This window comes from Aaosphaeria arxii (genome assembly GCF_010015735.1).
Source record: "Aaosphaeria arxii CBS 175.79 unplaced genomic scaffold BU24scaffold_2, whole genome shotgun sequence".
NCBI classification, from domain to species: domain Eukaryota; kingdom Fungi; phylum Ascomycota; class Dothideomycetes; order Pleosporales; genus Aaosphaeria; species Aaosphaeria arxii.
The window spans coordinates 1828726-1853331 of record NW_022983475.1 but is presented as its reverse complement, the minus strand read 5'-3'; the positions used below and the strand labels follow the sequence as shown (position 1 = coordinate 1853331).

The 24606-nt window shown below is 48.7% G+C and overlaps 12 protein-coding genes across 12 annotated transcripts; 3 read left to right on the top strand and 9 right to left on the bottom strand.

Moving 5' to 3' along the window:
- Positions 1 to 24: 24 nt before the first annotated feature.
- BU24DRAFT_386005 (MFS transporter) lies at positions 25 to 2018 on the bottom strand (the record flags this gene model as incomplete). The annotated part of the gene is made up of 5 exons (XM_033524899.1): positions 25 to 904; positions 958 to 1343; positions 1404 to 1698; positions 1750 to 1874; positions 1940 to 2018. The coding sequence occupies 5 exons, from the start codon at positions 2016 to 2018 to the stop codon at positions 245 to 247; spliced, it is 1545 nt and encodes a 514-aa protein (XP_033387508.1). The 3' UTR covers positions 25 to 244.
- A 1040-nt stretch (positions 2019 to 3058) lies between these two features.
- On the bottom strand, positions 3059 to 5476 carry BU24DRAFT_418775 (uncharacterized protein). The gene is made up of 6 exons (XM_033527052.1): positions 5100 to 5476; positions 4887 to 5047; positions 4292 to 4834; positions 3986 to 4238; positions 3819 to 3938; positions 3059 to 3762 (listed from the first exon to the last, which is right to left on the bottom strand). Exons 1-6 carry the CDS (start codon positions 5188 to 5190, stop codon positions 3074 to 3076), a joined length of 1857 nt encoding a protein of 618 aa, XP_033387507.1. The 5' UTR covers positions 5191 to 5476; the 3' UTR covers positions 3059 to 3073.
- A 360-nt stretch (positions 5477 to 5836) lies between these two features.
- BU24DRAFT_458870 (short chain dehydrogenase) lies at positions 5837 to 6840 on the bottom strand (the record flags this gene model as incomplete). The annotated part of the gene is made up of 3 exons (XM_033531676.1): positions 5837 to 6037; positions 6092 to 6205; positions 6265 to 6840. The coding sequence occupies 3 exons, from the start codon at positions 6838 to 6840 to the stop codon at positions 5837 to 5839; spliced, it is 891 nt and encodes a 296-aa protein (XP_033387506.1).
- An 899-nt stretch (positions 6841 to 7739) lies between these two features.
- BU24DRAFT_447736 (uncharacterized protein) lies at positions 7740 to 8804 on the bottom strand (the record flags this gene model as incomplete). The annotated part of the gene is made up of 1 exon (XM_033530841.1): positions 7740 to 8804. The coding sequence occupies one exon, from the start codon at positions 8802 to 8804 to the stop codon at positions 7740 to 7742; it is 1065 nt and encodes a 354-aa protein (XP_033387505.1).
- An 805-nt stretch (positions 8805 to 9609) lies between these two features.
- BU24DRAFT_447735 (NAD(P)-binding protein) lies at positions 9610 to 10604 on the bottom strand (the record flags this gene model as incomplete). Its single annotated transcript, XM_033530840.1, has 3 exons — positions 9610 to 9908; positions 9964 to 10501; positions 10560 to 10604. 3 exons carry the CDS (start codon positions 10602 to 10604, stop codon positions 9697 to 9699), a joined length of 795 nt encoding a protein of 264 aa, XP_033387504.1. The 3' UTR covers positions 9610 to 9696.
- A 455-nt stretch (positions 10605 to 11059) lies between these two features.
- Positions 11060 to 12188, top strand: BU24DRAFT_447734 (glucose 1-dehydrogenase; the record flags this gene model as incomplete). Its single annotated transcript, XM_033530839.1, has 4 exons — positions 11060 to 11115; positions 11167 to 11361; positions 11413 to 11774; positions 11825 to 12188. 4 exons carry the CDS (start codon positions 11060 to 11062, stop codon positions 12124 to 12126), a joined length of 915 nt encoding a protein of 304 aa, XP_033387503.1. The 3' UTR covers positions 12127 to 12188.
- Positions 12178 to 13840, bottom strand: BU24DRAFT_114449 (uncharacterized protein). The gene has a single exon (XM_033520825.1). The coding sequence runs from the start codon at positions 13531 to 13533 to the stop codon at positions 12229 to 12231; it is 1305 nt and encodes a 434-aa protein (XP_033387502.1). The 5' UTR covers positions 13534 to 13840; the 3' UTR covers positions 12178 to 12228.
- Positions 13841 to 14444: 604 nt separating this feature from the next.
- BU24DRAFT_114447 (uncharacterized protein) lies at positions 14445 to 16364 on the bottom strand. Its single transcript, XM_033520824.1, has 4 exons — positions 16211 to 16364; positions 16065 to 16159; positions 15173 to 16007; positions 14445 to 15107 (listed from the first exon to the last, which is right to left on the bottom strand). Exons 1-4 carry the CDS (start codon positions 16268 to 16270, stop codon positions 14484 to 14486), a joined length of 1614 nt encoding a protein of 537 aa, XP_033387501.1. The 5' UTR covers positions 16271 to 16364; the 3' UTR covers positions 14445 to 14483.
- Positions 16365 to 16830: 466 nt separating this feature from the next.
- Positions 16831 to 19041, bottom strand: BU24DRAFT_418769 (MFS general substrate transporter). The gene is made up of 3 exons (XM_033527051.1): positions 18329 to 19041; positions 17943 to 18269; positions 16831 to 17891 (listed from the first exon to the last, which is right to left on the bottom strand). The coding sequence occupies exons 1-3, from the start codon at positions 18549 to 18551 to the stop codon at positions 16993 to 16995; spliced, it is 1449 nt and encodes a 482-aa protein (XP_033387500.1). The 5' UTR covers positions 18552 to 19041; the 3' UTR covers positions 16831 to 16992.
- On the top strand, positions 18942 to 20358 carry BU24DRAFT_418768 (AAT-domain-containing protein). The gene is made up of 2 exons (XM_033527050.1): positions 18942 to 19225; positions 19303 to 20358. Exons 1-2 carry the CDS (start codon positions 19190 to 19192, stop codon positions 20344 to 20346), a joined length of 1080 nt encoding a protein of 359 aa, XP_033387499.1. The 5' UTR covers positions 18942 to 19189; the 3' UTR covers positions 20347 to 20358.
- A 494-nt stretch (positions 20359 to 20852) lies between these two features.
- On the top strand, positions 20853 to 22031 carry BU24DRAFT_489184 (uncharacterized protein; the record flags this gene model as incomplete). Its single annotated transcript, XM_033533615.1, has 5 exons — positions 20853 to 20999; positions 21062 to 21520; positions 21571 to 21612; positions 21665 to 21756; positions 21812 to 22031. Exons 1-5 carry the CDS (start codon positions 20946 to 20948, stop codon positions 22029 to 22031), a joined length of 867 nt encoding a protein of 288 aa, XP_033387498.1. The 5' UTR covers positions 20853 to 20945.
- Positions 22032 to 22068: 37 nt separating this feature from the next.
- On the bottom strand, positions 22069 to 24136 carry BU24DRAFT_418766 (HET-domain-containing protein). Its single transcript, XM_033527049.1, has one exon. The coding sequence runs from the start codon at positions 24046 to 24048 to the stop codon at positions 22123 to 22125; it is 1926 nt and encodes a 641-aa protein (XP_033387497.1). The 5' UTR covers positions 24049 to 24136; the 3' UTR covers positions 22069 to 22122.
- Between the last annotated feature and the right edge of the window lie 470 nt (positions 24137 to 24606).

The window sequence follows — 24606 nt, the reverse complement described above, 5'->3', positions numbered from 1 at the left end:
TATGGAAGAATCGATTTTCCTAGTAGTGATCTCGAGGAGGAGGGACCAGTAGAAGAAGATGTAGGCTTAAGGGTCACGGTCAAAGGTTTTCTCTCCAATCGAGAATGCCTGGGTATATGGGTAGATGAATGACCACATGAACTTCTTTAACCAGCGTCTCCTCAACTCCCTAACAATGTATGGCCTGCAAAGAGTAAAACTATCGTCTCTCAGATTTACTTTGATCCACTCCTGCATTCCATGCTTAGTACTTGTCTCCCTCGACCCTCTCTTCCATGATCTCCTTGTTAGGAGGCGTGTTGGGCATAGGCTCAACGAAAGAGCCTTGGCGATCGCCCATGCTGTCGTGCCAGTGGAGCAAGACTTTGTCTCCGGTAAAGAGCTTGTCGATCTGCTCGAGGGAAAGGTTTCGGACCTCGGGGTAGAAGAAGTAGATCAAGGGCAAGAAGCAAGCATTGAAGATAGCGAAGTACACGTATGTCTTCCAGCCAATGCTGTTGATGGAGACAGGCGTGATCTCGACGACCAAGAAGGTGAAGATCCAGTTGCTGGCAGCGGCGAGAGCGGCGGCCTTGGTTCGGATGGCAAGGGGTGCGTACTCGGCGGGGAGCAACCAAGGGATGGCGAGGAGACCGACGGCGAAGAAGAAGTTGAAGAGGAAGAGCATGACGATAGCGACGATACCGCAGGCGTGGGAGCCGTTGCTTACAGTTCCGGCGAGGACGGCCATGCAGATGGCTTGTCCCGCGCACGCGAAGAGCATGAGCTTTCTGCGTCCAAGGCGGTCCAAGCACCAGATGGGGATGAGGGAGGAGAGGAAGTATGCGACGCCGTTAAATCCAGCGAGAAGCATGGCCAAGTTATGGGACATTCCGACGGAGACTTCGAAGATGACGGGGGCATACTAGGAGCGATGTCAGTACATGATGGTTAGTTTCCAAGATTCGAGATACTCACGTAAGTAATCAAATTAATACCGGAAAGCTGCTGCATGAACTGTCCTCCAATACCGAGCAAAGTCCTGCGGCGGAACCTTTGAGGGCTAGCAATGAACAGAGATGTGAAGGTTGTACCGCTTGAGGCAGCCTTCTCCTCAGCGTATGCGTGCTCGATCTCACGGAGCTCAGCGTAGACAATCTGATGATCGGGTGAAAGGGAGTGTGCGTTCTTTTGCAGGCGCCAGAGGATCTGTCGAGCCTCGTCGGATCGGTCGTGAGCCACAAGCCATCGAGGGGACTCCGGAAGCACAGCAACCGCTGCAATTGTGACGAGCGCGAACAGAATCTGTAACGCGATGGGGAAACGAAATTGTGCTTGGTTGTCCACGAATGACATGCCATAGTCTATCATTTGTTGTCAGTCTTGCACGATCATCTCCAAGTTCGAAATAGGGGAATACTGACCAGTCCAGTACGAAAGCATGACTCCAAAGATGTTGATCGCCAATTCGATTGAAAGACCCGTTCCTCGAGAGGTTGGCCTCATGAGCTCGGAATGCCAGACGGGGATTGTGGCCGTGTTGATACCATTTCCAAGACCTGCAACGATACGTCCAACAATCATCTGGGCAATAGAATAAGAAGAGGTCTGGATGGCAGCTCCAACGGTCAAGATAGCACAGCCGATCATGATCGTCCATCTACGTCCAAGTCTCTCTGCGAAAACAAATGCCAAAAGCGCACCGAAGAAGCATCCAATCTATGCAGAGTGAGCTTAGAAGTTTTAGCAAGCTTGGTATCGTCATCGTACCTCGTAGATTGCAACGACAGTTCCCTGTAGCGAAGAGCTTCCATTACCGCCCTTTGTTGTGTCGATCTCTGGGAATTGCCTTGTGAAAGATGATCCGGTAAGAAGACCGCTCATAACACCCTGATCTATAGTTACAGAATCCAATTAGCTACTATTTTTTCCCTCATGGGCAGGAACTGTGAGAACGTACCATATCCGAACAGCAAGAAACCTGAACCAGCTGCGAATGTGATGGCCCAATCGAGGGCGCGACCTGTGAGTTGAGGCATCTTTTTTTTTGCTTTTTCGGCTCCGACTCTATAAAAGATGCTGGGTGAAAAGAATCTGGGGATTTGTGGGGAACTCCTCTCTCGTCTGGAGTCGTTGATGCCGGAGAACCTTGCCTACTTATAGCTACGAGATATAGAAATTAACTCATACGACCAGTACTCGTCGCGATGCCCATGACCTTGGAAGGTCTGCCGTACTAACGGCGCACGAACCTCCCATTTCTGCGGAGAGAAAACAAGGCCTTCTAAACTCAATACCGAACTTGGAATACTGATGCGCTAATCCCCAACAGTAAGCAGAAAGAAACGCTGTTCAGTAGGGGACCGCTGTTTTGGGCGCGTAAAGTGGCCGAGTCTAACCCACCAGAGCTCGAAAGTTTTTTGGAGGATGACGGTGTTGAGCGGCAAAGTCTTCCCTTTTCGTATTGTAGAAGCGCTTCCTGGAGGAGAAATTGGGGCTTCGGGCCGTTGCGTTTCGGAAAAGAGAAACCGTGAAAGGAGTCTAGTGGACTGTCCAGTTTGCATGCATGTTAATAGTAGCGACCACGGAAGTCGGCCGCGAAGATTAATTTACGAGTAATTACAAAAGACTAAACAGCATCTCGCGCGTGTAGCTCTATGCTTTGATCATGTTGTGCATCGCTTTTCCGAAAAGACGCTTGTTAGCCGACTCGGAATCTGACCTGACCATCGTATACGCGCCACGAAAACTCTTATATCAATCCTCCACTACAGCTATAAGGGGTGCAACTCGTAGTTCCCCGTGGGAAAAATCAGTTCATCGGCTATTGTCTTTGATCCGGGGCAATTGCCGCCAGCCACAGAAGACGTTTCTGGCCAGAATGGTTATATTGACGCTACATTCAATTTGGGAAATTGGTTCGAGAGCCACGTACATACAATTGTTGAAAGTGTATATTCGTTTGAGAGGCTCTCTAAGCTATAGATAACCATTTAATCCGCATATTCCATATTTGGTTACAAGTGCACAAGAACGAATCATCAAGCAACAGAGCTGGAAGTACTGCGAAAGCCTTATTGGAACTAGTTATCAATTAATTATCTAAATCTCCCCAATGTTGCTGCAAATCAACAGCCCGCCAGGTAGCTGCCCATCCCGTTTCAAGTTCAATCCTCTTATAAATATTTGTAATCGCGCGGTGTTCATCCGGATGGCTCATGACTTGTCCAGCAAGCCATAGTGGTTGAATACAATTCGTCCAGCAACCGTGATGTGTGTTTGAAATCGAGATGGCACAGATTTGCCGAGCATGCCATAGCAATGATCTTGTACGTTTTGTGTTTCGAGGGCAGTTTTGCAGCATCAGTAGTGATGCAGTGTGGTGAAGCTGGTTTCCGGAAATCGCAGCGCCGTTGGTGAAGAGAGCGGTTGGAAAAGGTGAGCCAGTCTTGTCCTGGGCAGATGTGGAGTTCTGGTATAAGAAGGCCTGCATTTCAGGAGGCCGTACTATATACCAGTGCTCAAGCTGATCAAATAATTCGCACCACTGCGACGCAAAAGATCCCTGAACAGAGCCATTGAGAGAGTTGGGCGTTTTTGGATCTTCCGGTCCATATAAGAAGTCGATCACTTTGCCGATAAGATAGCAAGAATAGTTGGCATGATCTTCGAACACGCCAGTAATCTGGAAATATGTACAGTCGGCCTCGAATGAGTTCGCCGACATCCATTCGTCGATGGGAATGAGGGTTCTTTCCATGGAGATGAGACCACCACAGACGTCTGTATGAGAAAGCTTAGCCATGTGAATGCAAAGCGGTGTCAGGGAGGGTTCCTACCCATTCTTGCAAAGCACCAGAATAGTGCTTGCTCCACGCCTCCACTATCTCCCCTAATATTCATAGACCTGATCAAGGAGGCACAGCCATCAAGGTGACGTCGCCACGCTCTCGGGGAACCTGATGTTGATTAAAATCCGTTCACCATGCTGGGACTGGGAACTTACAACTTAGCATTTCCAATACGCATAGAACAACACATGAGGCAACCACAAGAACGGTTCTTTCATGCAGCTGAGGAACAAGTCGATGTATAGCCTCCTGATACAACGCCAAGCTGGTTGAAGCAGGCAATGAGCCATCCTTGCGTTCGAGTTGCCTGGCGCTCAGTGCGAGCATCGAGTAACGTAGGTGTGGGCAGTTTTGTGCCATGTTGGGTAGGGTGTGGCGGAAATGCTTATGTGAATCGAATTTATCGAGCTTTGAAACATACATCAGAAAGGTACAGGAGTCTAAACAAAAGAGAAGCTTACCCATAAAGATATCTCTTCTACCCAATTCTTCCATAAGATATGCTCCTGATTGGGCGATAGCAAGGTCTCAACTTCTGGTGAAATTTGGGTCTGGATAACAGGCGCATTATCCTCGATACCGTTTTCGACTATTTGCATATCATGGTTGTCGTTGTGAGTGCCTTCCAAACCGATGAGGGAAGGGCTTCCCTGCCGACTAGGTTGTCGAGACCTCGCAGTCATGAACACATTGCGTCGCAATGTGTTGTGCAGTTCCCGATATTTGGATCCAGATAGGAAGATGCCATCGTCACTCCCAAATTCTGGAGAAGGGTAGAAGTCCATTCCATCGATGGCCACTTCGGCGCCCTGCTCATCTCTCAACTCATTCTGAAACTCTGCTGATTCAGTGGTCGTGCTAGGGTCGAATTGTGAGTTGATCAAACCGAATGAATCGGTAGAAGGACTAGCTGAAACATTGTTTGAAGACGAGTCACCTTGTACAGGAGAGTTGTCTTCGGCTGCAGTAGTGTCGTTCTGGGATTTTGTCTGCTCTGGGGGAGACTGAATGCCACATTAACCCAGACGTCGAGTCCCGTAGGTTTCTAGTACTGACCTGTCGACGTCTTTTAGACCGATTTGCTCGAGACATAGAGATGGACTGAGAATTCTCATCCAATGTAAAGGCATTCTCCAGCCGGAAGGTCAAGCCGCGGGTCCACTCGCATTTCTCGGATGCTTTAGAGCAGATTGTGCATGTCGGTTTTTTTTCATCGCCTAATACTGGAATGAGGAATATTACCCAGACGGGGAAGGATCATTGGCATACATTTTTTCTTCTTGCGACGGCAATTCAGACATCCCGTCCTCGAACGGGTTTTCCGTTTGTTCCCATCATCTTTTGGTGGTGCGAGGTTCATGATCCTAGCATGTTCGATATGGACAGAAACCTGTCATGCAAAGAGCACATATTCCTCAATAGGAAAAATATGATGCCTGGAGACGAAAACATGCACTGACAACAATATGCGCGAAACGGTTCTAAAGAGTTCGCTTGAGAGGTGGAGTCGGTCCGCACGTGTCAACCGAAACCGCGCTTGACCTACTGCTTCTGCGTGGACTAGCAGTAGTGGGCGATACCATGACGTAATCATAGCACCCCTACATGTGAATATGGGTATGGTGAATGTAAAGTGTTCCGGATCGTTCTAGTGCAGAGGGTTACTACTTTAGGTTGTCCGCCGGCCAGCATTTTGGAGCTGCAGGCAAGAACACGTGCATCAGCCTCATCTATGCAAAGAAGCTGATTAGAGTTAAGGTGGGCGTACTTGATACTACCCTCGTAGCAAGCGGGCAACCCAGTGTGGTAACCCTGGACTTTAGCCATGGAGTTTGATTTGACTATGTTTCTTGACGCCATTGCCGTTCAGCTTTAGGCACGTTGTTTAACAATAGGGAGCACTCCGATTGTGCAATGCTCGCGCATGCAGATAGAAGCCTTCGTAAATGGTATTAGTTCTTTTTGGTAGTTCTATAGTCGTGATATCTATTCATTAAATTTCCATCTTATGCCGACGCACAATGACCACCGTCAACACGGAGGTCTGCACCTGTCATGAAACTGCTTCCAGATCCCAAAAGGAACACAACCGGTGCCTTGAAATCCTCTGGTGCTCCCAAACGTCCTAGAAGAGCACCTGCCATCCATGTCTTCTCCAACTCGGGCTCGGCTTGGAGCAGGGCATCGGTCATAGCGGTTCGGATGTACTGAGAAATGTTAGTAAGTTCAGTCTTGAAAGTCAGTGATCCAGTTCCACTTACACCGGGAGACAATGAGTTGACGCGGATGCCATACTGGCCCCATTCCTGTGCGAGCGAACGAGTCATTTGTTGGACTGCAGCTTTGCTGCTGTTGTAGGCGGAGCAATCCAATCCCTAAGGAAATATGTTATCATTTATTTGTTTATGGTAGCTATTCGAATGGGTCCACTTACTCGGTTGGCAATGTTACCAGACATGGAAGCAATCATGACAATGCTACCGTGTACGTTGGTTGCCTTCATGGCCCTGGCAGCGTATTTCGCAGTCAGGAAAGCACCGACAGCGTTGACACGGAAGATCCTCTCATAATCGGATCCTGGGTATTCCAAAGCAGGCTGCTTCTGCTGGATGCCGGCGCATGCGACGGTACCTCTGAAAGGTGCGTTAAGACGCTGGGTCTCTTGCTTAACCTCATCGAAAACCTGCTCGACGTTCGGCTCGTTCGTGATATCGCATTGGTAGTATTTGCACCAAAGACCAGATCGTTTGGCGATCTTCTCGAGGCCAGCCCATTCCTCTGGCAATGGCTGTTCCAAAATGTCTACACACGCAACATGGCCACCCGCCTCAGCAATGGCGCAGGCCAAAGTTATTCCAAGTCCACGAGCTCCACCGGTAACTAATGTTACAGTGTTCTTCAATGTGAAAAGCAGTTCAGTCGCATTGTTTGCGGGTGTCTGATTTGACTCGGGAATGACAGCGGGAAGGGTAGTGTCGCTAACGACTTGGTTCTGAATTCCTGGGGCCATTTTGGGATATTGTAGAAAGAGAGACAAAGGTTTGAAGCTGAAGACCGGCGCCCGCTACGAGGGACATACTTTACATTTATTCTTACTCTACATTTTTTAGGGCGCACGTGCAGAGACAGTCAGGCTCCGTCAGACATAACAGTCTGCACGAAGAAACTGTAGGTGCAGTGTGGAGACCTTCAGTGGGTTTGCTCGCAACGATGTCGGCAGAGCCGCAATGTTCGAGCGCAAACGTATACCGAATGCGGATATCCGAAGCGCACTTTCGATACCCCTGGAGTTAGTATGGGCAACTCAATTCTTAGTTCCTAGGATCCCCCACCTGTACCCGATGCCAATTCTTGCCGATCGTCTAACAAATCTTAACTGTTCCGGGATACTTGAAGGGGCCCGGAAAGAGTCAAGAACTTGAGAACTTTGGGTATATGATGGTTTGCTATGATTCATTCTTGGTAGCATTTCGTATTGTAGGTGCTGCTCGAAACGAGGCAGGGCTTTTTCTTTGTGAAAATTTCTCTGGGTGGTCTGACTTGCGTAGAACTTGCTGCAAGGCCAGGGATGTCTGCTACCTGGTTCCCCGTTTTCCGCACCCCGGGTCAGCATCTTTTGGTATAGCGGAGTGTGGAGTGCGGGTTTGTCGAGTCGTACAGTGTACACTATGGACCTGCACACGTGATGGTGGACATAGTAGCACTTTTTGTTTAATATACTTCTTCGTATATTATGCAGATAGTGTCACTGTAGCATTTGGAAATCTCAGGGCAGAATCTTTCGGATATACACAATTTGAATTATTGTCAAATGATCGTTAGAGTTTGCATAATATGGGGGTTTGCGTAATATGGGGGTTTTTGGTAATTGGCAATTCAAGATTACCTGGTAACAACACTATGGTGGAACTAACAGATAGTCCTGCCCCCTGAGCCAGAAAGATTCCATTTTGTGTTCTCTCCACAAGGGCTCTCTCGGACGGTAGTGCCATCAACTTTCAAAGTGATGCTGATGTCACGATTGTTCGCAAACTCGGTGCGGGCCGCAAGACGAACTTCACCACCACCATTGACAGTTCCACCAAGAATCTTGACATTGTTGCAATTCTCGATGAGAACAGCGTTGTTACCATTGTTGGCCAGGTCGACGCTCTTGATCTCTGCACCTCCAGACTGGGATACACAGAAGACACCTCGTCCGCCGCCACGTGAAACCACCTTATCGATGTAGACATTTGTCGCGTAGCCGCCGTTGGCTTGACGACCGTTCTCGTTGGCCATGCGGAAAGTCGCGTATCCGTTTCCTGCCGCGACGTTGTTTCCATCGACGAGTCCGACACGCGCATTGGTCGTCTTTTGCAAAAGGAGACCGCACTCGCCAACATTCTTAGCAATGACGGAATTGATGGTCAGGCCATCGATGTTCCAAGTCTCAACGGCGTGACTGCCAGCACCGGTGACAGTAATTGTGTCCATCTTCACATTGGAGTTCGCGGCCTTGTCTCGATCGAATCGAATGCCAAGTCCGCCGCTCAGATTCATGTTGATCTTGCCCAGAGTGAGACCCTTTGTACCTGAGAATCTCAGACCGAAGTAGGGATTGCCAGTCATGGTCAGATATGGGATTTGGACATTCGTGGTGTCGGTCGATTCAATGGCACCGCGACCTGACTTGGTACCCACATTGATCGTTCCGCATCCTTCAAAGATCTTGCCGCTGGCAATAGTGATGGTGTTGGCACCAATGGAACCAGAGGCGATCACAGCAACGCGCTGCCCACTGCTGATGGAGTCCAACGCAGCCTGGATGGCAGCACGATAGTCAGAGCCAGTGTAGACGTTGCTTGAGCCCTTGGTAGCTGTGAATGAGCTACCTGATCCAGTAACTCGAGCATCTGGCGTTCCTGAACCGCATTGGGCGCAGGCTGTGGAGGCCAGTGCCAAAACTGCCGATATGATTGAAAGACGAGCCATAACCACAATTCCCGGTAGGTATTCAGATAGAAGAAGAGGAGTAATCTATCGTCTCTCGGACGCGACATTAATTCCATTGTCGCCTTTTGTACTTACGAGATGGTATACTATTTGCATTTGGCAATGTATGCTGCCCCGCAAAATGGTCCCTGTCACGCCTTCATTAGCAGCAATTCCGATATTAAAGTCGTAGATTAAAACGGCCCAGTGAGAGGCCAAGATAGTCCTGGAAATTCCCCGGTCGCTGTTCCACCAGGGAAAAATCGAGTTCGCGTATGGCGCCAAGGGGTCATCTTTATATCAAACACGCCTTTCTGGTATCGGCCTTGTTGGCGTGTCATAACATTACACCGAGGCAGCAAGACCTCGGAATATTAACCCCCGCCATGACAATCATATTTAGAGTTGTCTCTCGGCGTTGAATGGTTTGCGAAATGATTCTGGCCCGACGATCCCAAATCCCGGTTGCGAGATGCTATGGAGCCATCATTCATGTTCATCCTCTTAGAGTACCAGGAAACAGCATCACAGGTTCCGATATAAATTGGCTGTGCCTGGTCCAAAAGCATTTGGGCAGCGACACGAATATAATAGAGATGAGCATAGAAATTGATGTCTTACGAGCATAACCATTGGTGACGATGGTGGGATTTCATAACTTTTCCTTGGAGAGCTGAGGGGCCGGAAACACAATTTCCCATCGCCGCGGAACTTGGCTATGTCTGTCTCCGCGGTCACACTGTCTCTGTTTTCAGCATACTGTCCTCAAGAGGTGATGTGCAATTGACTTAGCAAATGACGATATAGATGCTTTAAAAATTTCTAGTTTGCCGAAAGTGTAGTATCATGTCATTATGCAGACGCTCAATAAACCTTTTCAAACGAACTCTCTTCAAAAATTTCCCCCATTCACAGGTAAACATTGCCCCGTGATAAAACTCGACCAGTCGGAAAGTAGGAATACGACCGCATCTGCGATATCTGTCGCATAGGCCATTCTACCCTTGGGTATCGATGCTATTTGCGCTTTGCCGATGATCACATTGGTATCACCCGTTGGCGCCGCAGCCACCGTGGCTTCAGCAAGCGGCGTATCCGTCGCACCTAGGATTATGATGTCAGTACTCACACACAATTGTGATTATCAAGAGTGACAAACCTGGAGCTACAGCATTGACCCTCAGTTTTGGGAAGTCCCTCGCCCAGGATCGTGTCAGCCCTAAGATGGCATGCTTCGAGGCGCTGTACGCAGCCAATCCGGATACCCCGCGCAGCGACGCACCACTGCCCACATTGACGATCGCACCCTGACCAACGTTGCGCACAACGCCTGGTATCGCGCCTGGTGATTCAACATCCTCCTGCCCAGACATCCTTCTCATGGCTTCGGTTCCCATGTTCCAAGTTCCGTTGACGTTGATGTCCATGGTCCGTTGGTACACCTCGTCGGAGCCGATCTTACCCTCCCATGTCGACGTCCCGGCGCAATTGACAAGACCGTCAAGGCGGCCCGGGATGGAATCAATGAACGATTTACATGCGTCTCTTTTCGTTATATCACACCCATATGTGATGTGTATTCTATCATGGTCTACTAGCTCAGCCGGAGGATTCTTGACGATATCCGCAATGTAGACTGTAGCACCGAGCGCAATCAGCGTCTGTGCCAGCGCAAATCCTATACCAGAGCAGCCGCCCTAAGGAAAAGTCAGCAATGGGGTTGAAAGAGCCAGTTACGGCGAATACCAGACTGACGGTAATAGCGATGTTTCGTCCCGTGAAGTCGAGCGTTGTCTTCATCCTGGGATTTCCGACGAGGAGGTCCCTCTCCACGGAGCAGCGACAGCCTTTTAGAGTTTCAGCGCGAGAATCTGTCAACGCGACTGACGTTCCAAAGCATCAGATACGTGTACAAAGTTCCGGTGACGCCGAGGCAGACAGACTCCGATTCAAAAAAGATGGGTTGCAAGTGATGTAACTAGGGCGTCGGAATTGCGCGTGTTTGCTTGCCCAGCAGTGGCGGTCGCTAGCAACCCGCACCCCGCATCAAAGGGACAGGCACAACGGGCGAACGGTGATACCCGATAACACAGAGAAGCATTGAGCCGATTCGAGTGGGTACATGTTTATTTATCAATTTACTTGTTATGCTTACAATGATTTCATTGTTGGATTTAAGTGTTGTTATCTTCTTTCAATATATAAAGCATGATAATATCTTCCGACACTCTACATTTTAAAATCCAATAATCACAATGCCGAAAAGAGTCCTCGTAACATATGCTGTCGATGTCGACGCCTGCGCTAACTGGTAAGCCCAGTTATGGTGGTGACTTTCCATTCGCTAACACATGCTGCAAAGGATCAATACCCGGGATGGTTCATCTATCAGTGCAAGCGATGTATCACGAGGTATCTTCGGCGCGAATGTCGGCACTGATAGGATGTTGAAACTATTCGACGATAACAACATCAAAGCATCGTTCTATATGCCAAGCCACACTATTCTATCTTTCCCAGAGCAGATGGCGAAAGTGAGAGATGCTGGACACGAAATGTACGCTGCATTGTCTCGTTCGATATGCCCTCGCTAACACGAGACACTCAGTGGTCTTCATGGCTACACCCATGAATTCGTCCGTCTCCTGACCGAAGAGCAAGAGCGCAAAGTCATGGCGAAATCCATCGAAGTCTACCAGCAATTCACGGGCAAGTATCCCAAGGGCTGGGTAGCTCCTGCATGGGAGGTTGGACCAAAGACCATGCAGATCTTGGAAGACTTTGGCATTGAGTACGACCACTCAATGCTTCACCACGACTGCCAACCATATTACGTCGCGGATGTTGCAGAAGACTCGATCGTATATCCGGATTATAGCACCGACCCCGACACATGGATGAAGCCTATGAAAGAGCAGAAACCGACGAAAGTGGTAGAGATTCCTGGGTCCTGGAATGTTGACGATTGGCGTATGTCCACCCCTGTTCTCGCCATCTAAACGTGCTGACATGGATATTAGCGCCGATGAACTACACCAAACGACCTGGTACGCATGGCTTCGTCAATCCCCGTGATGTCGAGGTACAGTGGAAGGATCAATTCGACTTCTTCTACCGGGAGTACGACTCGTTCGTTTTCTGTGTTAGCTGCCATCCCCAGGTCAGCGGCAAATCGAACGTCATGCTGATGCACGAGCGCTTCATCGAGTACCTCAAGACCAAGGAGGGGGTAGAGTTTGTCACCATGGCGCAGGTGTGCGACGAGTTCAAGTCTGGGAAACTGCCCGGTGCGACTGTCAAGGCTGGGGCAATTGCATCATGATAGCCGAGGAGGTGGGATAACGCTTTGTACATATGAATCATGAAAGGGGTATACATTTCGTCGTAATAGCCTACATAAGAACATAGAACTCCTCATTGATCCTTAGCAAACAACGGATCGATGGAAATCCTGCAGACTCTGAAGGCAATGCGTGAGGCCCTGACCACTCTTCTCAGATCTCATCTCATATGAATTGAGCAGGCCGAGACATATCTGGATGAGTGCTTGGTCTGCAGGTTCCGGAGTGACTTGTGATATGGAAGGCTGGATGAGGATGACACCAGCAGTGAACACAGAATGTGCCCATGTCCACGTTAAGGGGAAGATGGAAGTAGGTTGGTGCCCCGGTGATAAAGTCCCTTGAATAGGCCCTATTGACTGCTGGTGCAGGGCTTCAGCAGCCTTGACGAGGCGCCTACAAAGTGAGTATTCCTCTTGCCGAGTGATCAAGACTTTGCCTCGTCGGTCAGAGGCGGCTTTAGCCAGCAAAAGCGTCTTCAGTTGTTGGAATTGTCCCCATACTAAGAGTGGAGGTTCGTCTATTGCCTCGGTCGTAGTTGCCGTGAGACCTTGGTTCGCGATACAAGCTCTCCATGTCTCGAGCCAGGAATAAATGTCAAGAATACAACTATCCATCCACGCAAAATCTGTAGAACTCGGCATCTTGGATTCGGCCACCGTAAGGACTGATCCATTTTCGATAAGGTCTCTGTGGAAACGGTTCTGCAGTCGCGCCAGGTCGTATAAGAGCCGGGATGGATCATCGGCCAGTTGAGTGACCTGATCAGTAGGGCTAAAAGGGACGGGTAGCTGGCGAGGTCGGCCATATGCGGTACAGATGTAGGTTTCGAGGGTGTAGAGGGTTCGGTAAAGTACTTCTGACTTGGCGGACTCGTTCTTATCGGACCCGTGCATTTCAGCGAGGTCTAGACACATGCGCGAAGTATGTCCGAGCATTCTCCAAATGTCCATTGAGCCCGGGTTTATCCATATGTATATGCACATCAGAACAAGTAATTGAAGCGTGGAAGTAGTTGGATAAGCGAGTAGATCGGTCGAAGCGCTTGTAGCTATGGCCTGTCGGAAGCATGTATCAGCAGCTACTGCAAGTCTTGGATCTTGTGCCTTCATGAGTGAGAGCGATATTGACAGGAGAAGCCGGTATCTAATTTTGATTGTGACCTGATCTTCTGTATGCTGGGTTCCATCGTATATCCTAGCAAATGTCTCGTGTATTAGATCATGTCCTAGTACAGGTATCCATGTTTCGATCGAGTTATAGTAGATTGCGATCAATTGTTCTGCTACCTCTTTGGGTACGTCGGATTCCTTTTGCAGATCTAGAGATGATAGGAAAATGTCCGCAAGAGATTGTTTCTCTGGTGCAACTGACGGTGGAGGTAGCATGTTTGGTCGCAGCGCCGGCCGAATTGTTAAGAGTCGACCAAAAGCACTGGTAACACCGAAGTATGTGGTATCGGCGATCGTTCCGGTCCTGAATGGGCAAAGTACGTCTCTAGAGGAACCTGGATTAGGAGGCGATGCTACTGCAGGCCAAGTTCTCTGAAGGCTTGAATCGGGTTGAAACGACAAGGCGGATGCGCTGAATGCACTGATACTTTGAGGTTTCTGGATAGTTTCGAGATCTCGGGTGAGGCCAATGATCTGTTCGTGTAATGCGTGTATGTGCCTTTGTACTGTTAGCTTCCTACAATATTATCACACAACAGCAATAACATACTTCCGAGGGACTTCTTGCAGAAGTGCATTATCCCAATATTTACAGTCCTTGTGCAGCTTCGTACAATTGCGACAAGAAGGCAGCAACATGTCGCATTTGATTCTACGTTTCTTGCAAGGAGAACACACAGGAAGATTTCTCACCGCCTTCGCGACTTGATCATAGTCTATCTGGATGGTTCGTTGAGCGGTGCTGGTTAAGCTTCCTGAACTGAGTCCCGGTTGTGTAATTTCAGGAAGGTCCGCAGACGTAAATGCATTTTCTAGAAGCGCATCGGTTGGCTGTAATTCCGGAACGACTGAAGTATCGAAGAAATCAAGGAACGTTGTATCGGGAAGGTCTAAGGAGAAGTCGAGTTGTTCGAAACCGAGAAAATTGTCGATTGGTAAGGTACTTCCAGCGGGTCTCGTCTCCTCGTTTGCATACAGCAAATCGGCATTTTCCCGGTGCACGATATCTCTTAATTGCTTCGCCTCTACACTACTTTGCGCGTCTACCGATTCTTCCTCGCGGAAAGCAGCTAATGCGCCCTTTCTGAACCTGTCGAACAAGGTTCCACATTGCTGAGCGGCGGGCCACTGTCGTGCCACAATGATCTAGAAACAGTCAGCAAAGTTTATTCGCTTGAGAAGTTCATGCATACAAAGAATCCAGACAAATTGTTAACGGCTTCAAAAATCTGCCGCGTTGAGTAGTGCTGCCGAATCACGCTGGCAGAGTACCACAAATGATACAGAATGAGCATTCCAGCTTCGTAGCATTTGTGCACACCGTGCCATGGATAATCGACGAAATCAGATTGTACTAATTCCCAATAGCCGCTCGAGAGCTCAACGGCTGCATTGAAACATTTGATAGTGGACTCTGGGCTCGGGCTTGGATTATGCGCGCAGGGCATGTGGAGAAGAATCAAGCACTGCCACGCCATAATCCGGAAGCCCTTGGTATGTTCGGTTTGTGTTAGTTCGTGTATTCGCCGTTCCATTTCCTGCATCCATCGATCGTAGGCTGAGCTCGGTGTTAATATCACTCGCTTCCCTATGTTGATGGAGCATAACTCCGATTGAATCCTTATAACCCGTACTCGATCTTTGAATGAGATGAAGTAACAGGAATAATGCCCCGGTTCCTTGGGTATACTTTCGTTCGACATTTCCGGAAGGGCGGTGCCTATCATGTCGCCAGCAACCGCATATGGGCGATGTGACGTTATTGCTACGGACCTCTCAAGAACATATAGCTATCGGAACAATCATGGTCAGAAACTCCAACAAGGGGGGGGGGGGGGTCCACAGGGTAACTTACGACCCAGAACAGCCGCCGTCTGAACTGGATAGTTTCCTGGTCTAGTCCATAGTGATGCGGCGCTTCCTGGTGCAGTCCCAGTCCTAATGCTGTCTTCATCGCATCCCCCACGACCTGCCAGAGGTTCGTGGAAGATGGAAGAAGAAACCCGTATTGCGCAACTAGAAGTAGTTGCTGCACGGAGGTGATCGTCGGCTGGGCGATGTTCGCCCCATAACCTACTCGCGCGTATGCATCTCGACGTAGCGATTCCGCCAGAGAAGCCAGTTTGCGATAGTCCTTTGATCTAGTAGAAAGCACAGATATCGCCAAAATCATTGATGCAGTGAACTGTTCAATTGGCGTGAGCAGAGTACAGTCTGTCGCTGCACTGACATATTTGCTCTGAAGGCTGGCCACCTCCTCAAGTGTGTAGACGGGATATTGGGGCAAGATTCGGTCCGTATAAGTACTGAATAATGCCTCTGTCACACCAGGAGGAAGCTTTGTCAGTTCTGTCGAATTGTTGCATCTCGGCGCATGGACAGGTCGCTTGACTGTAAATGCCAGCGGATAAGGCAATTCGGCACCCATAAAGAATGTGCGATAATAAGGGTGAACATCGCGAGGGTTTGGGTTGAAAGCCTTGTAAGGAAAACTAGTCGACGCTGAAAACATTGAAAGTGAATAGAGCGCCTGAAGATCGTGTCCGTCTGAGCTTGATGCAATGGTTCGTGGTGCTTCAACACTTCCTGGATCAAAGAGTTCAGACTGTCGGTCGCTAATGCTTGGGGGGCCATAACGGTGCCGTTCAAGCTCCAATTTTGCGACTGCATCTTCAAGAAAGGACACAATGCTGTCGAGTCATGAGCACAGAGCGTTGACCATGTATCCAAGCAAATTCTCGACTCACCTTCGTGGCAATTCAGATTCTGTCCCACGGTCAAGGCCGATGCAATTGACTCCAGCTTGAGCACACTCTGAACATGTTGGAAAATCACGACTGCACTACAGCTGTACATCAGCACGTGAAGGAAGAGTGTAGACGTTCTGGCATACCTTCTTCTTGCGTTTGTAACATCGGGCACAAGCTGTCGAGGCTCGCGTACCCTTACCCATGTCGAACGAAAACGATGGTCATCAAGAGAGTGGAGTTAGAGTGCTCCACGTAGTGCAGTTTGTGAATACTTGTTGATTGGTATGGTAATGCAATACCTCATCTTGGCGCATCGCGCGAAAGGTGTGAGTTACTGATACGAGGTGGAGAGGGTACTGTATAGGCCCTATGGGAATTCGCATGTACCTATCTATCTACTTGGTGCTGTTGTAGTAGTGGGTAAGAGTGGTGTCAATGGATTGGAGCCCAGCCCACAGACGACGACGACATCGGACAAAGGAGATGGAAACAAGGAATCGAGTAATAGCGCACAACAAATTAATGGGCTTTAGTTAGGTAGTTTAGTGAGCTGCTTTGCGGGGAGCGGCAATACCTCCGCAGATAAGATAAGTGCCAACATGTGACTGGTGCCCATCCGTTGCATGCCGCGTCAAGGGAGGATTTGTGCTAAGGGGAGCTAGTGCATGTAACATGACATAGTTGTGGTCAGTGCAAATGTCGATCCTCTTATACTGATCAACTGAGGGCCTGAGGTACAGTATTGAAAAACACAAAAGAGCAACTCCTTGATCATTTCAGGAGTATTTGCTTGCAGATCACATATTTGCAACACGGATCGTACATTGCAGATTACAGCGAGGCGTTAAGTCACGGTCCGTCCCGTAACCCCTATTACTCGATTATACCTGTTCTATAGCACCCAAAATTGGCCCTATCAAAAAGCTCATACCGACTGCTTCCCAGCATGGTGTTCATCCTTCTCGATCGGAGTTTGCAATTCTTCGTCCTTGTCCCTGGAGACTGGCGGCTCGGCTCCATTCGTGATCCCCCTCTTCTCGTCCCTTCTCTGCAGCCATCGGAGAACAAGAGTATTGAGGAAAAATGCGATTCCCATGCAGATCATGGCAATGCTACCCTTATACCATTTGGGCGCTTGGGCTGCGTTATAGAATATAAGAGACCAGAACATGTAGACAGCAATGGCAAGCGTGTTCATCGCGGCGAGTACGACAGCTCTTTTAGCGTCGTCATCTCTGAGAAGAGAGTTGGCCCAGGCGAACATCGTTGTCTGGCTGGCATATTGGCAACCGTTGAAGAAAAGCGCGAAGAATTTCGCTCCTCGAGTTGGTGGGTTCAACATGATTGCACCAGAGATGATTGCCGTGAATGACAATATGATACCGGTATGCCAGTGTCCCTTCGTGAAATCGGAGTACCAGCCCAATGTGAGAGTAGCAACCACACCGACAGCAGCCACACCAGTCGGGATGTAGTTGACTTGTGACACGCTGTAATCTCCGGTGCTCTTGAGCCACAGATTCATGATCGCGTTGGTAGAGAACATTTCGGTGTTACTCGCAAATGTCCAGATCAGGATGAATCCCCAGAAATGCCATGTGCCCATGACACGGGTAATGACGCTCCATCCGACGTTGCCGCGCTCCTTGGAAACTTCAGGGAGCCGTTCGATAGCGAGTTTCTTCTCTTCAGGCGTGAGCCATTTCGCCCGAGTTGACGAGGGAGTATCGGGGAAGACCAGATAGCCAAAGATAGCAATTGGAAAAGTAATGCAGAAGTCAATGACGAAGAGCCATCTCCATCCTGGAAGGCCAGCCTTTCCATCTGAATGTGCGATTAGCGAAAGAAATTAATTAAGCATAGAACTTATCTTACCGAGAGTTGAGTGAATTCCTCCTTGCAGGAATCCAGAGAACATCGTCCCGACCAAGCCAGAGCTCGTGAAAATTGCAGTTCGTTTGCCTAGCTCCTCCTCTTTATACCAACTACCAAGAATGTAGTGGCACCCAACGAAAGTAGAGGCCTCAAAGATGGCCTGGAAAAACCTAATAACCATGATCTCCCATGGATGATGCGTGAAGCCAGTTCCAAGCGTCAGCAATCCCCATGCAATCATGCATCCTGGAAAATAGAGACGAGGTTGCAGTTTCTGAAGGGCAAGATTGTTGGGTATCTGGCCTAGAACGTATCCGCCATAGAAGACTATTGATTGCTTATCAGTATAATGCGCAGAAGGATGTTTGGTAGGTCGGGCTACTGACTTGTGTTGATAACGTTCAGCTGGGTTCCGTGGAAGTTGAGATCCTCTTTCATGCCGCTGACATAGGCATTGTTGAGGTTCATGCGATCAAGATAATTGACCCAGTACATAAGACAGCAAAAAGTGAGAATGACGAGATCAAGCTTGAGCACCAGGCGCCGCTCAGCCTTGGTGGCAGCTGGCTTGCCCCATACGATCTCGCGAAGCTTTGAGAAGAAAAACATTTTTGCTAGTGCCAGATTCTGCGATATGCCAACGTCGATGTGGGTAGCATGCACGAGAACACGACCCTGTCAGCAACACAGTGCAGCATCAAAGAGGAACGTAGAGGATTTCGAGAGAACTAAATAAGCGATCGACCCTCTTACCCCAGATATGTCCAACTATTCGTCAAGGGATTGGCGGTAGACGCCAAGTTGCAAAAGGGGCCTTTAATCGGATCAGTGCGACTACACCCCGCATCAGGACCGGTTTTTAGGAGGTTGGTGTCAAACTAGCAACGGTAACGGATGATAGCGCTTTAACCCACGCGTTTATCTCTGTGTCGGCATTGAGCGTGGTGTTCTCATGTTCATCTCTTACTGCTTTGAGCTCCCCTTGTGTCATCGGAAAAGCCCGACAAGCTGCCGCTGAACAACCTCGTTCCACGTAACCTTCGCAACCTTCTTAAATCCCTTGGACAAGTTCACCATGGAGATTTCCAAGACTACCTGCTATCATTCGAATAGAGGAAGTCGAAATTCCTCGAGATATCTAATATCTTCACCTTCGTTGCTTTTCGACAATCTTTCTCCCTAAGCAAGGAACAACCAACGCTAAGCCTCTTCCAGCTAGCAACCGGGCCGACACCGCCTACCACGTCATGCTCGACATCTCAGTTTCCGGATCCCATCGCGAGGTCAGTCGATCTTCTCGCTATCTGTAACGCAGTATCTCCAGGCGGGTTGAAATGTTGAGCTGACTTTAAACCCAAAGATTGGCCTCGCTGTAGGGACCCAAGCGGCGAAGCAGGTCGCAGGCTCCATTGAATTCTATCGGCTGCTGTTCAAGGCATTCAATGACCTCGAATGGAGCACCGTTCGCGAGCAGACTGCGACATTCCAGCCGTATCTCAAGGCCAAGTTTCCAAGATACTATGAAGAAATAGAAGGTATCGCGGAAGGGGCGAAGGTCGAATTACTCGACGTACTGGCCCTCAACATTCGAACCGAGATTGCTTTTGGCCTGTTCGATGAAGACTCACGAAGGCCCATGGCAATCGCTGTGGACGGCTGCACGACGTTGGGATGGAAAACGCCCAATGGACATTCATTCCTCTCACAGAATTGGGATTGGAAAAGCAAGCAAAAGCCTAATTTGATCATTCTGAGAGTCCAGCCAAAAGGCATTTCCGGCGAACAACTTCCAGCCTTCCAAATGATCACCGAGGCAGGTATCATTGGCAAAATTGGTTTCAATGAACATGGAGTTGGATGTTTGCTGAACGGGATTCGTGCCAAAGGAGTAGATCCACAACGGATGCCCATTCACTTTGCGCTGCGCACAATCCTAGAATCTAAGTCGAAGAGAGAGGCCCTTGATAAAATCGAATCTGTAGGTTTAGCTGGCAGTAGCCACATCCTCCTCGGCGACGAGACGGGCCCAACGGGCCTCGAGTGCACGAGTATTGGATTTCAAGAGATCCCGGCTGATAACCTCGGTCGCGTCGTGCACGCAAATAACCTTATTCTCAAGCACGAGGGAGTCTATGAACCCCTTTGGCTAGAAGACTCTCCTAAACGGACGGCAAGGATGCAGGAGCTTGCTACCGAAGAAGTAGGGAATAGGGCAGGGTTCGAGTCTATCTTGGAGCTGTTTAAGGATGAGCAAGGTTCGCCTGCTGCCATCAACCGCCGACAGCACGGCAACAACGATTCGAACACGCTCTTCAATGTTGTGTATGATCTAACTAAAAGGAAAGGGATCGTGTCGATGGGAAGGCCAACGGAGATAGAAGAGCAAATAGAGATTGGATTTTAGCACTGCAATAAATACATACTGTTTAATCAAATCATTGAATTCCTCACCCTGCGACAGTGTTCTCTCATCAAGATCACGAGTCGGCCTTGGTACCAATCTCTCCTCTTTAATCAGTTGCTACGCAAGAGAACGCTCAAAGTTCAAAAGGTAACAGACTGAGGTAATTACTATGGCGGTTGATGGTCAGATCATACAAACACCATCTCCTAGCCGTTGACCTTTCTCAAAGTTGACACTCTCTATCGCAAGACCAACCATCATTAGACGCCATCAGATAGCAAATGAACACGTAGATAGTAGATAAGCTAGATTTCCACATTATTATTTTCGCCTTATTCCTATGAAATGCCGAGTTCCATAACCGCTCTTGTCGCATTGCAGCGGCTGTATGCAACGATTGCTAGGCCGACAACGATTAACATAGGATTTCGGCTTTAGGCGCGCTCCACCAAGCTTTCCCTATCCGAAATGGACATCGCCTGACCTGATGCGGGTACATTCATTGTGGGGGAGTTGCGAAAAAAGTATACAGAGCACTATCTCACAAGTCGAATGGCACGTTTCTTGGTACTTTTGCATAACCGTTTATTTTTCCAAAGATGTCAACTCAGTCATCTACCGACAGGAAGGTTGCGATTATCACAGGAGCTGCTGTATGTATGCCTCAAACGAACCTCCGATAAGATCTTTGCAACAGACTAATTTACGTATACAGTCCGGTATTGGCAAAGCACTCGCGATCAGATTGATAGATGAAGGCTGGCACGTAGCTTGCTGTGACCTCCAAGTAGAAAAGGGCGAACAAGTAGTCCGCGATCTAGGACCAAACGCAGCATTCTTCCAGTGCAACGTAATAGACTATGACGACCAGGCAAGAGTATTCACAGAAGTATTCAAGAAATGGGGCCGCCTGGATGCGCTGCTCGCAAACGCCGGGCATTCAGATCGCGGCTCGATATACATTCTCGATCACCGAGGGAGTTCAGAGATACCGCCCAAGCCTCCTCTGATATCAACTGATGTGTGCTATAAGAGCTTCCTTTATGGTGTACAGCTGGCTATTCATTTTATGAGGAAGAACAGAACTCCCGGAGGTAGGATTGTTGCTACCTCGACGATTGCTTCTGTCCATCCTCATCAAACGTTCCCAGAATATTGCGGTGCCAAAGCAGCTGTAAGCTTTTGATTCACATATTGATACTATCTCGTACTTAAAATCGATAGATCAACCAGTTCGTGCGGACAGCAGCACCAGTGCTCAAACTTGTATGTTTTGTGATTCAACTATAGGATATTGGTCTAGCTAATTCTCCCAAAGAAAGACAATATATCCCTAAACGCCATTCTCCCCGGAATAGTCATCACTGGTGCTGTACCACAAGCATCCATCGATGCAACTGATCCTGCACAGTTCGTCTCACAATTTCTGATGCTCTCGTTGACTCCGAGCTCACCGTCTCAATAGTATCACTCCTGTGGAAACTGTAGTCAATGCCTACAAGATATGCCTTGATCGCGAAAACTTAAACGGCCAATTGATAGAGTGTTCCACCGACAAGCACTTCTTCTTGCCGCTGCCTGAAATGGCGAATGGTGATGCGACGAAGCGAGCCTGTACTGTTTGGGAACCGCTGTTCGAGGCCAAGCATCACGAGCGATCTGGGCTAGACGGAGCAATACAATAAGCACATGGATGTATATGGTTGAGGTGGCAGTTTAGTTCGTCAATCAATCTTATGTTGCATATTCCAGTGATGGATTAATCTATTCTGAGTATCAACAGAGCGTGAATTCGTCTCGCTGCTTACAGTTCTGTCCACTCTTATAAAATTCTCCTTCCATGAGCCCATGCGCATAGCATTCCCCAACAACGGCGTAGAAGCTGCCGCGGGGTCTAAGAATCATCGGACAGCGGCAACCAGCCAGGATAACAAGGATATCACCTTCCTGTGCAGCGTCGGGAACTAAACACAAGTAACCACTCGTTGTCACGGCTAAGGTTCTGTTCTTGATTGATAGAGTCGCTCGGACGAGCTGTCTCCTACTCCCAAAGAGGCGCGCCTGTGGAACAGAATGAGGGAAAAAGTCTTCCAAATTGCGTTCTCCGATGGGAAAATCGTAATTCGCCTGCCGGAATTCATGGAAGTCCCGATAGTTGCTACTTCTTAGCACTTGGTCCCATTCAGATTTTGTACTCGAAGGTGAGGAAGCATCGCTCGGATCCGGAGGTTCAACCCAAGGCACCTCCAGTAGAGGAGGCTCGTCTTCCATGTACTCATCTCTTTTATATATATCATCTAGTAGAAGGGTTCTCCACAGAGCAATGGCGCTACGCTCTTTGTATCGATCGACCCGTGGGATCTCATTTGGTTTGTTGATAGGTCTGTTAGGGGTTGCACCAACACGAGTTAATGTGTCTACGTTATCGCCAGAACATGTTAAGAGCAGCTGCTCTTCGCCCTTGAATTCGAGCGAAGCGATCATATTATCGCCACAGGCACGAGCTTGCTTCAGATAACGAACGTGGTCGCGGTTGAACTGAACCCTCCAGTCAGGCACCCATGTAGGCCAAGTATCGTCCTGGGATAATCCGCCGAAGATAATGGTTTCAAGTCTCTTGCTGGTGTCTATGAGCGTCATGGCGAAATTTACATACACCTGTCGCACAGAAAGTTCATAGTCTGGCACTATACGGGCTGCCACAGTATCGTCCAGAAGTCCAAGTATTCCATATACCTTATCACGCATATCTGTCGCGTCGGCCCGACGGATGAGATTCAGAAGCTTATCCAATGTTCTACGGCGAGGGGAGCCAGTGGAGACGCTGACGAGACGGTGCATACGACTGGAAAGAGCCCACACTTGGAGTTCGGGAGAATCATCATCAGCAACTACAGGGAGGTCATCCTTGAACCGTCGAGATATTTGTTGACAATATACGGCAGCCATTAAAACCATCCGTCTGGTCAATTTGATCGTGCCACATAAAAATAGTGTCGCATTGTGGTTCATCGCTAGCTCTTGGATAATCCATGTTCTACTCCAGTACGTCTTTCTCATGAACGCGTACAATTCGTCCCAGGCATCAGGATAGACGTACTGAGAGGGAGGGTGTTGGCTTGTCTTCGGCGTAACTTGGCACAGCTGCCTCATTTTTGCTATTGCTCGTTCATCCCCACTTTCCTGAGGACCAAGCCACACTATCACTGCTCTTGCTTTCCGATAGATGTCTCCCATGCGCTTAACTTGCTGGTTTTTTTCTAAGGTATCGTTTTGGTTTATGCACAAAGAGTCCACCCAATAGTGCATACCAAGCTGCGTTTCTGGTTGGCACGCAAGAGCACGCAATGCGATTGCGAGGCCATGTGGTATTCTTGACTCTTTTCCATTTATGAATATGGTCTCAGAAGAAGAAGTTTCTTGTCCCCAAGTGTATGAAAGGGTTTGGAAATCGCCCCATGCAAACCGACATCCTGAGTTCTGCGTCGGAACATCATGCACAACAGTCTCAGCAGGTGTGCCTTCAATGGTTGCATCGCGGCCGTCTACTTCTCGGCCAAAACAATCAATATCCGGACGAGGCCCACGGTCGTCTAAAGAGACGTTTTGAAGAGAGCATCGAAGCGGTGTTGAGTCATCCACAGGCACTTCCTCAAATCTCAAAACTCGTATTTCGACAGTAGGGTCATTAAAAGGGAGCATCTCGTCAGCTGCAGACACATGACCGGTCAGAATTGAAATGCACGTTCGGCAAATGATTGCCTGTCGATTCCATGCCGTGGGGGTTGAAATCCAGCTGATCGAATGTCCATTGCTGATGCGGTATCTCTGCCAAGTAGTCTTCGCTTGCTACCTTACTAATCTAGTTTCGGTTTAGTGCCAGAATTACATTCATCCGACACGTACAAGGACATCCAGTACTGATATGCGATCTTGATGAAAAATATCTTAACCTCAAGACGTTTGGAGGGAGCTGCAGAAAACGCTGCTTAAGTTGCTTGAACTTAATCACGTTCTTAAAGTTAATGAAGCCCCTCATTTCCATCGCCAAGCTAGCGTCTAAAAAATGAATCAAATGATTTATTTGGATGACGGCCGCACGTTGAAAGTCTTTACGTTGGGGGGAAAGGTCTAGGAATGCGCCAAAAGTTACTACATCACTATGGCATATAGTTTCAAGTGGAAGCTACCATTATACGATTGTCGCAATCTAGCACTCGATACTAACTACCTGGATACAGAGCGGTACAACCATTATTA